Genomic DNA, 12910 nt, shown 5'->3' with positions numbered 1-12910 from the left:
TCCAACATGGATACGAGGACAAAATGAGGAAAGAAACTCAAAACACAAGCTCTAACGGAGCAAAAAGCTTCTTGTCTGACGCGATTGAGGTGTTCAAAAAGTCGAACAATTATGAATAGTTGATTTTAAAGGAAAAAGTGGCATGCTAAAATCGTGTGGTTAATAGTAGTGGCTATCCCAGTAATTTTAATACAAATGTGAGGTCAAATTGGGGATAGAAATTCAGAACACAAGCCCCCTCTTGTATAAATAATAGATTTGGAAGTACAGGTGAAACGATATTCTTAATCCATTATGAGATATGCCATTAAAACAATCTATATAAGCTTTACTTTTTAATAAAATGTCATCCAATAATAAAATGAAATATCCCATATTTGTGTAATGATCTTACTTAATAATTACTCGATAAGCATATGTATAGTGAGAATCTAGGAAAATTAATAGCTGGGGAATTACTTGGGATGGAGAGGATAAATGTGTGCATTCCACGGCGGTATATATTATTTCTCATTATAAAAGAGGCTGGAATGTTTTTTAGGTTTTTATTTGTTTCCTTATTCATCATCTGCTCTCATTTCAGCATCGTGTTCACACTTCAATCGTTTAGGATGTCGATCCTCGTCAAACCAACCACCTTGGCTTGATTCTGCAGTATCATCTAGAAACCCTCTTTTAGGCTTGATCCCAACATAATCATAGAATGCATTTTCATCATCATCAGCAGCAGCAACAATGGCATCCTCCTCGTTTGATGTAGAGTCGAAGTGAAATATTTCTCCATCATACAGTGGGCTAACACCTATCTTCTTAACATCGATTCCAGACCCGAAATCTGCAATAAGTTCTACTAGGTCTCCCTCCTCCAAATTAAAGTCAGTTTTAGAAACATTGCCCTGCCATAGGTGATCTTCATCGGAGTTTACTACATCAAGCGTCGCCGGTCTTTTGGTCTGAGTTATATTCTTGGTGTTATTGATAACTGAAATGCTTGTGAGTTCGTGAGATTCTTTCTTGCCAATACATGAACAAACGACGCATATAGCCAAACCTTCAAAATTCTTGTCAGTAAGAGAAGGCACTTCAAAACATATCGAGGACCCCTCGTCTTTAAACGTGAACCAATCAGGAATATCATTGCCCAGGAGAAACATGCCAAAAAGGCCACCAAATCCACTCATAGCCCATTCCTATACCATCAAGAGCATGATGCATATCAACAATAATTGAAAGCAAAAACAAAAATGCATTTTGAGAGAGAGAGAGAGAGAGAGAGAGAGAGAGAGAGAGAGAGAACCTGTAGGAGGTTTTGCTTAAAAGTACTTGTTAGATTGTTGCACCCTTCCAAGTGAATGATTGGAAAGGACTTCAACAGTTCATCTAAACCAGGAATCTCGACTACTTTGTGGCAATTATTAAGAAGCAAAACTTCCATATTTGAGATATTTGATAGGTTTGGCATGCTTTCCATCGCTGTGCAGTTCATTGCATAAATTTGTGTTAAACTTGTTGGTAAATTTGGAAGTGATTGAAGATTTGTGCAATGACTCAAACTGAGTGTTTGAAGCTTCGAAAGACCAGCTAGGGTTGATGGTAGGTTATTGAAACTATTGCCATCGAGCTCTAAAGTTTGTAGAGAAGATAAACTCCCAAGATCTTTAGGAATTGCGTCATTTGATAAGTTGCAATCGCGGAGAGATAAAACTTTTAGTGAGTTCAAGCCTTGTAGTGAAGCAGGCAATAGATTGACTGACTGGGGACTTCTCCCTCGTGATATCCAAGACCAAAAGAGTGAAGGCAATGACTTGGAGGTTGATACTTTACACCCACATAGAGATAAGTGTTTAAGATTCCTCAGATGCACAACACTATCTGGTACTTGTCTTATAGCAGTGTTATCTGCAAGCAAAGTAGTCAAGGACTCCATACTCCCCAAGTTATCAGCCAAAGCATCAAATCCGGAACAACCAGAAAGGATGAGAGTTTGTAGAGACTTCAACTTATAGAAACTCATTGGCAGACTTCTTAGGCTTTTGCAATCTTTCAAATTTTCCAAAACAAGATTATTGAGATCTCCAATAGACTGGTGAACCTCATACAAGCTGGTACAATCTTTGAGTATTAATTTCTCAAGATTGGGTAGGCTTGAAAATTCAGGGTTCTTGGTCAGATAATGGGAATGACCGAGATTTAGGATTTTCAACTTCTCCAACACCTGCTAAAACAATTAAGAACAAAAAAAAAATTAAATAAATAAAAATAAAAGAACAAAAGAAAATGAAAAGAACGCATAATATTAGAAGATAGAACATTGAAACTTATTGCTTAATGCTTGAGATTACATTATACCTTGGAGTCGTTCCAAACTTCTCTGAGACTGCTGTATCGTAAGTCCATTGCAACAAGGTGTCCTAGATAAAAGCTTTTTGGCATAGACTTCAGAGGGAGTCCATGCCAGCGAAGCCACCTTAACTCTTTGGATAGATATTCATAGTCTCCGGTGAGTTGTGCATGATCAAGTTGGAGTAATCTCAACCTCTGCATCATTACAAATGCTTTTGTACTGAAATTTACCCTGCTTAATCTTGGATATTTTAAAGTGAGGCCTTCAACAGCTTCTGTTCCTTGTTAAAAATAAATCCACATAAGTGGTTATCTTGTGGGTGAGATGTTATATATTGAGACATGGAAAACGAAACATAAACATGAGAATAAACATGCTTGCAATGTGTGCCACAAAGGAGGTAAAGTGACCTAGGGTTTGCAACCATCCACTAAAACAAGGAAAATGTCCCATTTTCTAATCCCTCACAGACATTTGAGCTTAGCAATGCACTCTTTGTATATTATTTATTTAGCTGTGGCCTTGCTCAACATAATGTAGCCATGCATCCAAGCAGAAACCAATAGATGATGTTAGAAAAAAATCTCCCATCTTGGTACAAGAATCCACAGGGATTGCACTCGAAGGCATATATGGTTGATATGAGTGTTCAAGAATTTGCTCCCCTGACACGTGTAGTAAAATAGAATGATTTGTGTTTCTTTTACATTGAGAGGGTTCTTACCTCTTGCTTTCTCAATATATTAGATGCTTCCTCATGCAGCCATAATCTACTCCATCTCCCAGGTTTGTTGGGGCATTCTTCGCGAACAATTTCTCTTCCCATGTCTCGAAGTAAATCATGCATCGAAAGTTTGTTTCTCTCACCAACTGTAAGAAGACACCGTTGAATGAGGACACTAATTCCAATCTTTGCAAACAATCCACATCCATCCAATATTTGTACAACATTGTCTTTGTCCATTCCAATAAAGAAACAAGATATATCAAGGAATATATCCTTCACAGTATTATCGCCCAGTGCATCAAAGTTTATTCTAAGCTTCTTTTGAATTTGATCATCAGGGATCCTTTTCAGTTTCTCCAATCCGCTTTCCCATTCAAGCATGCTCCTGGAGAATAGGAAAGAACCCAAAACCTCAAGAGCTATTGGCAATCCTCTGGAGTAAGCAACTACACTTCTTGAGAGGCCTATAAAATTTTCAGTGGGATAACTATTCCTAAAGGCATGCCAGCTGAAAAGCTCAAGAGATTCACTGACATTCATTTCTTTAGCTGTATATACACCATCCACTCCAATCCCCTTCAATAAATGTTCATCTCTAGTTGTTATAATAATTCTACTTCCAGAACCAAACCAATTGCAACTTCTAGCTAGGGCATTCAGTTGCTCCAACTGATCCACACCATCGATTATGACAAGTAACCTTCTACCACAAAGTCTTTCTTGTATAACAGTGATTCCTTCATCAATATTGCATACCCTTACCTTGCTTGCCTTCAAGATATAAGAAAGAAGTTGATTTTGAAGACGAACCAAACCATCGGGTCGCTCGGAAGTTACCCCAACATTTGCAAGAAAACTTTTGCCTTCAAAACTATGATATAATTTGTTGTAAATGGCTTTAGCAATGGTTGTTTTCCCCATTCCGCTCATTCCCCAAATTCCTACGTACCATGCGAACATCATCACCTCCAACACATGACAATGAAGTTACGTCTTGCACGTACACGAGAATCAAGTCCAACTGGGTAGAGTGCTACAAATAAGTATGTGCTGTTCAGTTCCCTTGAAATTTCTGCAACAATTTTCCTAATAAACTTGGCTTCATGCCTGGGAATAATTTTGAGAAGTTAGTTGAATTAGCGTTATACAATTAAGTATTTCAACAAATTTTTGAGGATGACACATATAATGGGACCATAATATGGTTTGAAATAACCTTTGAATCATATAGATTCATAACATCCACCATGCTCGTCAAATATTAAGAAGAATAAAGACAACACAAATCTAAATGTATTTTAAAATATCATCTTTTTTATTTTTTTAAAAATACCAAATACATGGATCTACATATAAGACATTGAATCATATCATATTAATGTATACAACTTCGACAAACATATTAAGAATGACAAACATAATAAGAATGTAAAGGAAATCTACATGAAAAATATTTCGGTCACAAATAGATCCCATAAAAGTAAAGTTTACAAACTGATTTGACTAGTTGCTTTACAAACTCTTTTTACAGTAAAATAGACCATCTAACCTGAAGCATGGAATTTTAAAGCAATCTTTCACTCTTTCGTTTAATTAATAGCCACTAAACCAATGCTAATAACTGTTCGATTTATCCCTCCATTCATGTTTTTCTTTTCTTTGTTACCCTCTCTCCCATCTCTTCCTTCTTCAAAGTTCGAAGACATTGTAATTAACCTTTTACTTACTCTTTTACCCTTCCCTCTATCGGCATATTTTCCAATTCTCTCTTTTCTAAGTTATCTAAGGATTAGTTATTATTATTGAAAGATAATAATCCAATTTGTACCAACAATTATCTTTCTTTTAAAGAGTAAATCGTAAATCCCATAACTATCTTTTCTCTTTCTCTCATTGTTCATCAATTTTGAAGTCAACCGTAGACAAAAAAAAGGAACAGATCGAATGAGAATAAAATTTTGAAATTGTGAAATATTGATTGCTCATAGGTAGGGTTACCCATCTGCAGTGTTTCTTAGATCCCATCCTGACAAATTGGCAGCTTCAATCAGAGCTTTGTGTTGGAATATAGCCTCAAGAATTGAACAAATGGAGTTAAAATCTAAAGCTACACGTGTCAAACTGGAAGAGGAGAAGAAAAGTTAGTTAATATAGTTAGTCTATTATTTCTTACTTTGCCTTGTATAAATATAGTCAAAGCACTCTGTAATTATTCATTCATTTAAGCATTTTTCCAATTCAACAATTCTGCTTTTGTCTCCATATTCTTTCCTCACAAATCAGAACCTCAATTCATCTATGATTTGACATGGTATCAGATTGAAAATCTGTGTGCTTCCGCGATCTCACAAAGATTTTGTTATGAAATCTTTGTAATCTTTTTTCTTCTACATACTTTCTTCTATTTCTTGCATTTCTGGCAGTTCTTACAGTTCTTGGAGAGATTCCAGAAATGACTTCTGATGATGAAAATTCTATCAATTCTCATACTCTCCTCGCACAATCAATCCTTCGGATGATTCATCAAGTCCATTCTTCTTGCATCCAAGTGACAATCCTGGTGCATTACTTGTTTCATAAATCTTTACTGGTGACAACTACATCGCATGGAGTCGATCAATCACCATTGCTCTAATAGTCAAGAACAAAGCAGCATTCATTGATGGTATGATTCTTGCTCCTCCTGTTAATCAGCGTGTTCTTCACACTACTTGGCTATGTGCCAATAATTTGGTTCTCTCATGGTTAATGAATTCTATTTCAAAGGAAATAAGAAATAGTCTTCTTTATGTTGCATCTGCTGTTGATCTTTGGAAAGAATTGAAAACCAGATTCTTAAGAAGCGATGGTCCTAGCATTTTTCATCTTGAAAAATCTCTAAGTTTTATTCCTCAGGGTTCTTTGTCTATCACTGAGTATTTCAATTCTTTCAAGACCTTATGGGATGAGTATGTGAATTATAGACCATTTCCAACTTGTAGCTATGGAAAGATGGCAACATGTACCTGCAACTTGTTTGATTTTCTGCTTGCCAGACAACAGTCTGATTATGTGTTAAAATTTTTGGTTGGCTTAAATGATTCTTATGCTTCAATTCAAAGTCAATTGCTTATGGCTTCACCATTGCCATGTATGGCAAAAGTATTCTCTTTACTACTTCAAGAGGAAAGCCAGAGACAACTCAACAATTCTGTTAGCAATGAAACTCATGCTTTTCTTGCAAAACAGAATAGTCAGCCATCTATTCCATCGAAGTTTCTCAAAGACAAACAAAAGAGATCATCTTTACATTGCACTCATTGTGGGTACAATGGACATACAATAGAGAAATGCTTTCAACTTCATGGTTACCCTCCTGGCTGGACTGGACCAAAAGGGAAGAGAAGTTCACCCACTGCTCATGCTGCTATGTCAACCTCTGAGGTCTATATTCAAAACAGTAACGAGGATCAAAAGTTTTCTTTATTCTCTGAGGAATTCAATAAATTGCTAGCACTTGCAAATTCTAACTCATATCAATACCTACTCAAACACCTACACCAGCTGTAAACATTGTTACTTCTCAATTTTCTGGTAAACCTTCAAACCTTTGATATTCTGTTTCTTCATCCTTACAATCTGTATCTTCATGGATTCTAGATACAGGTGCAACAAATCATATAATCTGTTCACCACTATTATATTCCTCACCACCTAAGTCAATCAATACTTCTATAAATTTGCCAAATGGAAACTCTGTTCCAGCTTCACACATTAGCAATATTTGTCTCACAAGCACATTATATTTGCATGATGTGTTATGTGTTCCCGGTTTTTCATTCAACTTACTTTCAGTTTCTAAACTAACAAAGCAGTCTAATGTTTGTGTCTCTTTCTTTGACTCCTATTGCCTTTTACAGGACCAATCAACAAAGAAGATGATTGGGATTGCCTTTGAGAAACATGGACTGTACCACCTATCTCAAGCTACTTCAAAAGCTGCTACCTGCAATAAACCCAAGTTTAATTCTTCATCTTTTGTCTCAGTTATTACAGATTAGGCCATGTCTCTAACTCAAGATTACCTTTTCCTAGACAGCTAGAGTCATCTATATCTTTCAATTCTACCAATGTCTGTGATGTATGTCAGTTAGCAAAGCAAAGAAAGCTTTCATTTCCTGTATCTCAAACTAGTTCAAATAAAATGTTTGACTTGATCCATTGTGACATATGGGGTCCCTTTAATGTTGTTTCCTACTCTAGTTTCAAATACTTTCTTACTATAGTTGATGACTATACACGTTGTACTTGGGTATACATGCTCAAGCTGAAATCTGAAGTTCCTTCTATCCTCAAAAATTTCTGTAAAATGATAGAAACTCAGTTTAGTATTCCTATCAAAACAGTAAGGTCAGACAATGGACCTGAATTCCTTTTAACCCAATTCTATAATGATAATGACATTATACATCAAAGAAGTTGTGTGGAAACTCCACAACAAAATGGAGTTGTGGAAATGAAACATCAACATTTATTAAACATTGCAAGGGCTTTAATGTTTCAAGCAAACTTGCCTGTAACCTTTTGGAGTGAATGTGTGTTAACTGCAGTACAGATTATAAACAGAATTCCTACTCCCCTTCTCAAAAACAAAACACCATTCGAAATGTTATTTGGTAAACCACCTAATCTTTCTCACCTCAAAGTGTTTGGTTGTCTTTGTTTTGCATCAACTCTCACAAATCATAGACATAAATTTGATCCAAGAGCTACAAAATGTCTATTCTTAGGGTATCCTTCTGACATAAAAGGCTACAAATTAATGGATCTTAATACAAATACAGTATTAATTTCCAGAAATGTAGTCTTTTCTGAAAATGTCTTTCCTTTCAGGGCTTTTCCATCCAATCCTGAAACACATACCTTCCTATTTCCACCAACAAATTTTGTTTTAGGTTTCCATTCTCATTCTTTTGATATTCATTCTGATCAAAACCTTAATTCAGATCAGACTCGCCTCACCTCAGATCCTAGTCTCACCTCTGATCAGAATCATACAAACCCTCAACTATCTTCAGACCAGACTATTGCAAATACTCAACTATCTTTGGAAAATGAATCTGTTTCTCAGATAGCTTCACAAACTCTTAGAAAATCCTCAAGAATTAAAAAAATGCCAATTTACTTGCAGGATTATTATTGTGGTACTGCTTGACAAGCTCCAAATGCAACTCACTCATCTTCTATTGATGGTTGCTCTTATAATAAAGGTATTCTATATCCCATATCTTATTTCCTTTTTGTACATCGATTGTCCAGTTCTCATAAAGCTTTTCTAGTATCTCTTTCAGCCTTTCAAGAGCCTAAAAGTTATAAATTGGCTACTAAAATTCCTGAATGGCAAGCTGCAATGCAAAATGAAATAAATGCCTTAGAGTTAAATAAAACTTGGGAACTTGTTACTCTTCCTAAAAATAAACAGACCATAGGTTGTAAGTGGGTATTTCAAATCAAGTATAAGGCAGATGGAACTATAGAAAGACACAAAGCAAGATTGGTAGCTAAAGGCTACACTCAACAAGAGGGATTGGACTTCTTTGATACTTTCTCTCCAGTAGCAAAGATCACTTCCATTCGGCTACTGCTTGTTGTAGTTGCTATTAAAAATTTGCATATTCACCAATTGGATGTTAATAATGCATTTTTATATGGTGAATTGCATGAAGAGGTTTACATGGAGTTGCCTCTTGGTTTGGTTGTCAAAGGAGAAAATAAAGTTTGTAAGCTTTTAAAGAGTCTCTATGGTTTGAAGCAAGCATCTAGGCAATGGTTTGCTAAACTGTCCACAACATTGCTTGATTATGACTTTACTCAAAGTACTTCAGATTGTTCTTTGTTTATCAAGAAATCTGAATCATCCTTCATAGCCTTACTAGTCTATTTAGATGATATTCTTTTAGCAAGTGACAGCTTGCTTGAAATACAATTACTCAAAACTTTTCTACATGATAAGTTTACAATTAAGGACTTGGGGGAACTCAAATATTTTCTTGGATTGGAGGTGGCAAGATCTAAAACTGGCATATCAATTTGCCAAAGGAAGTATGCTCTAGACATACTTGAACAAGCTGGAGTTCTTGGTGCAAAACCTGCAGCTTTCCCAATGGAATCAAATTTGAAGCTCACTATTTCAGATGCTGATTTATATGAAGATCCTTCAGCCTATAGAAGATTAGTTGGGAGGTTGTTATACTTAACAATAACTCGACCTAACCTTGCCTATTCAGTCCAAGTTCTTAGTCAATTTCTATCAAAACCAGCTGTTAGTCATTACCAAGCAGCCATTCGAGTTCTCAGATATTTAAAGGAAACTCCTGGACAAGGTTTATTCTTCCCAGTTTCATCAGAATTGCAGCTCAAGGCTTTCTCAGATAGTGATTGGGCAGGGTGTGTTGACACTTGAAGGAGTGTAACATGTTTTGCCATTTTTTTGGGTGATTCACTAATTTCATGGAAGAGTAAAAAGCAAGCTACAATAAGCAGATCCTTTGCAGAAGCAGAATATAGGGCCCTTGCTTCAACTGTTTGTGAGATTCAATGGCTCCTTTATGCACTGTAGGACCTAAATGTTAACCACAAGCATCCAACTTTGGTTTATACAGACAACAAATCAGCATTATCCATTACAACAAATCTAGTTCAACACGAGAGAACAAAGCACATACAGATAGACTGTCATGTTATTCGAGAAAAGCTGCAACAAAACATCATCAAGCTCTTTCATGTCCCTTCAAGATTACAACTAGCAAATATATTAACCAAGCCTCTAGGCTCTCTTCCATTTCATCACACTCTCCGCAAGATGAACATCCTAAATATACATGTTCATCTTGAGGGGGGGTGTTGGAATATAGCCTCAAGGATTGAACAAATGGAGTTAAAATCTAAAGCTACACATGTCAAACTAGAAGAGGAGAAAAAAAGTTAGTTAATATAGTTAGTCTATTATTTCTTACTTTGACTTGTATAAATATAGTCAAAGCACTCTATAATTATTCATTCATTCAAGCATTTTTCCAATTCAACAATTCTGCTTTTGTCTCCATATTCTTTCCTCACAAATCAGAACCTCAATTCATCTAAGATTTGACACTTTGCTCCACTTGAGCACCTTGTCTATGTCCAAAAGGTAACGCTCTTCATGTTTCACTAATGCTTCTGCAAAACTTCCTATTTGATTGAGTACATCCGACGCATCGACATTGTAGAATATTGGAAAAACCAGCTGCCTCACCGTTCTTCGGCATTCCATGATCTTCACGAGTTCCTCCAGACACCACCGAGATGCAGCATAGGTCCTAGAGAAGACAACGACAGAGATTCTGGACCCTTGGATTGCCTGCAACAATTCGGACGTTAGATCTTCACCTCGTCGAAGCTCGTTGTCATCTATAAAGGTATTGATTCCGGCATCTTGTAAAGCGAAGTAAAGGTGGTCGGTGAAGTTCTTGCTCGTGTTGGCACCTCTGAAACTCAAGAAGACGTCGAAGGTCCAATTGTGATGAGAGGAAGAGGAGGCCATTGCCTAAGCCAGATCGATAGTCTGTGAGAAGTTGGAAATGGAGAAGGAGAAGGAGTTCACAATGCACTAGGGTCTACTTCCAAACACATGGATTGTGCCGATCATAAAAGCAATAAAATATGAAAATAACTTGATATTGGTCAATCTAATTATCCTCAAATAATAGCCTATAGTTTTCATTTTAAGTTGGGAGAGCTTCGCTCTAACTTGCTGAGAAAAAACCTCTCTGTGCCTCCCCATGCCTTCTCTCTAAGAAACCCTATCCAAACCCTCTGTTCCTCGACCGGGGGGGGGGGGGGGAACTGAACCTTTCTCTTCCCTCCCACTCCCCTTTCTCTTTTCTTTGTTCTGCATTCTATTTTTTTTTCGTTTGTTTTCTTTTAGTTTTTGTTTGTAGTTGTGTTTTCAGGCAAATAAGGAGGAGTGCCGACCGAGTTGCCTTATAATCGCAGTCCACCAACATGCGCCCCTCCAGGATGTTTGCCAGCCGTCGATCTTCAAGTCCACCAAACGCAACGCCAAATGGAGTGGCGCATAGCCACACGCACGGGACGAAGTCTCAGACGCTTGGCCGCCACGCGCCACCAGGGAGACCCACCGATTTAAAACTGGGCTTTTCTAGGACCTTAGATTTCAAGAAAGCATAGTTCGACCATCGGCTCTCCTCCAGCTCTTTGGCACCACAACCTCTATTTTTTTGTGTCTTCCATCCCTCTATTTAGTGGATCTATTGGCATTTATTCTGTATTTGTATTTTCAATGCCTCTGTTACCATGTTTTGTGTTTGTTTTGGTGTTCTGTACGTTTCATTTGAAGTCCACGATGAGGTGGTGATGAGCTATTGGGTGGTCTCAATCTGAGGTAAAGAGTTGGTTTTGTTTTGTGGGTTGTCTGTTTATTTAATTTTAGTCTAGGTATATGCTATTGGACTATTTGTTCATAGTATTTGTCTCCACATTCTGCCTCCCTGGAGGTTGGAGGGACCCTCCAGTCTTTGGTCATACAGAGCGTTTACTCTCTCTTTTGAGAATTTCAAAAGTTTTCGACAATGTCCGTAACTTTGTGTGCGGAGAAGCTCCTGAACAATCGCGTTAGTTGATTTTATAGTCTGATTCTCTTGATTTATAAGTCACAATTGTAACTTCATTTACTGAATGAATGCAATGAAGCATATTTCTATCAAAATAAATAAATAAATAACAGCCTGTAGAGAAACAGACTCCCCATTTTAATTTTCATGTGCCTGCACCCTACGTGAAAAGTTTCACCCACGGAACCCATCCTCTCCCTTCCCCCCTCTCCCCTGTCTCCCATTTTCCCTCATTGAATGTCAGTAAGAAAAAAAAAAGGGGGGCAAGTCAACAGAGAAGGAAAAAGAAATCAGACATCATTTTAATTTTTAGAATTCTCTGAAACAGAAAACAAAGTCTGTATCAAGTATGAAGCTCACTTCTAACCCTTTGTCTTCTTCTTCTGAGATTTTGTTGTATGATGATTTCGGTTGGAAAGATGTCAGCCAGATCTACCCTTATGATGGGAGGTTGACGATGGACGGAGGGGGTCGATCTTGCCCATACGAAATCATTTCTAACCCTTATGATTTCGGACGGTAGGGGGTCGATGTGGCCCATACTTACGATGGGAGGTTGACGATGGAAGTAGGTGTGATTAATTGATCTTTTTGATGGAAATTAATAAAAGGACCCCGAGATAGGGTTCTAGCAAGTTGGGACGTTAACAAAGATAATCATCTAGTGTATTGATACTTATAAATTTTATGTGGGCTTGCTTACGTGGAAGATTTTTATTGGATGCTTTTAATGGCTTAATATCAGTTGGATCGTTGCAAAGCAGGCCACTTAAAATATATAAATTTCATCGTTGTTTTGCCAACTTGGTCCTTGATTCTCTAAAGGGAAAATAGCGATGGAAATGAATTTTACATTGTGGGAGTCAACTTCGAAAGCCATGATTTGTGCTTGTGAATCATCCAACTTCAACATGTTATTGAGAAAAACTGGAGGAAAATCAGGAGGCGCAAATTCTGAATCTTAGTTGCATATCGTTGTTCCCTATATGGCAGTTTGACTTTGCTTTTATTTGTCTAAATTTGGAAAGACAAGGCTCTATTTTACAAGAAAGGTACAGGAGCCGCTTGCTTCTTTAGAGTCTGAAATGTAGAATATAGAGAGTAGATAGCTGCCCTTTATTTATTTGGTTTCAATATGTTGTACAGATTAGTTTTCTGTCTTAGCTTTTGTATATATATTAAAAGAAT

At 37.0% G+C, this 12910-nt stretch overlaps 1 protein-coding gene across 1 annotated transcript; it reads right to left on the bottom strand.

The window, feature by feature from the left end:
• Positions 1–557: 557 nt before the first annotated feature.
• Positions 558–10632, bottom strand: LOC122304858 (disease resistance protein RPV1-like). Its single transcript, XM_043117122.1, has 9 exons — positions 10222–10632; positions 5562–5668; positions 5070–5192; positions 4063–4178; positions 3315–4012; positions 3069–3200; positions 2350–2538; positions 1298–2215; positions 558–1190 (listed from the first exon to the last, which is right to left on the bottom strand). The coding sequence occupies exons 1-9, from the start codon at positions 10630–10632 to the stop codon at positions 558–560; spliced, it is 3327 nt and encodes a 1108-aa protein (XP_042973056.1).
• Positions 10633–12910: the final 2278 nt, after the last annotated feature.

This window comes from Carya illinoinensis, chromosome 3 (assembly GCF_018687715.1).
Source record: "Carya illinoinensis cultivar Pawnee chromosome 3, C.illinoinensisPawnee_v1, whole genome shotgun sequence".
Taxonomy (NCBI): Eukaryota; Viridiplantae; Streptophyta; class Magnoliopsida; order Fagales; family Juglandaceae; genus Carya; species Carya illinoinensis.
This window is presented reverse-complemented; position numbering and strand designations above follow the sequence as displayed.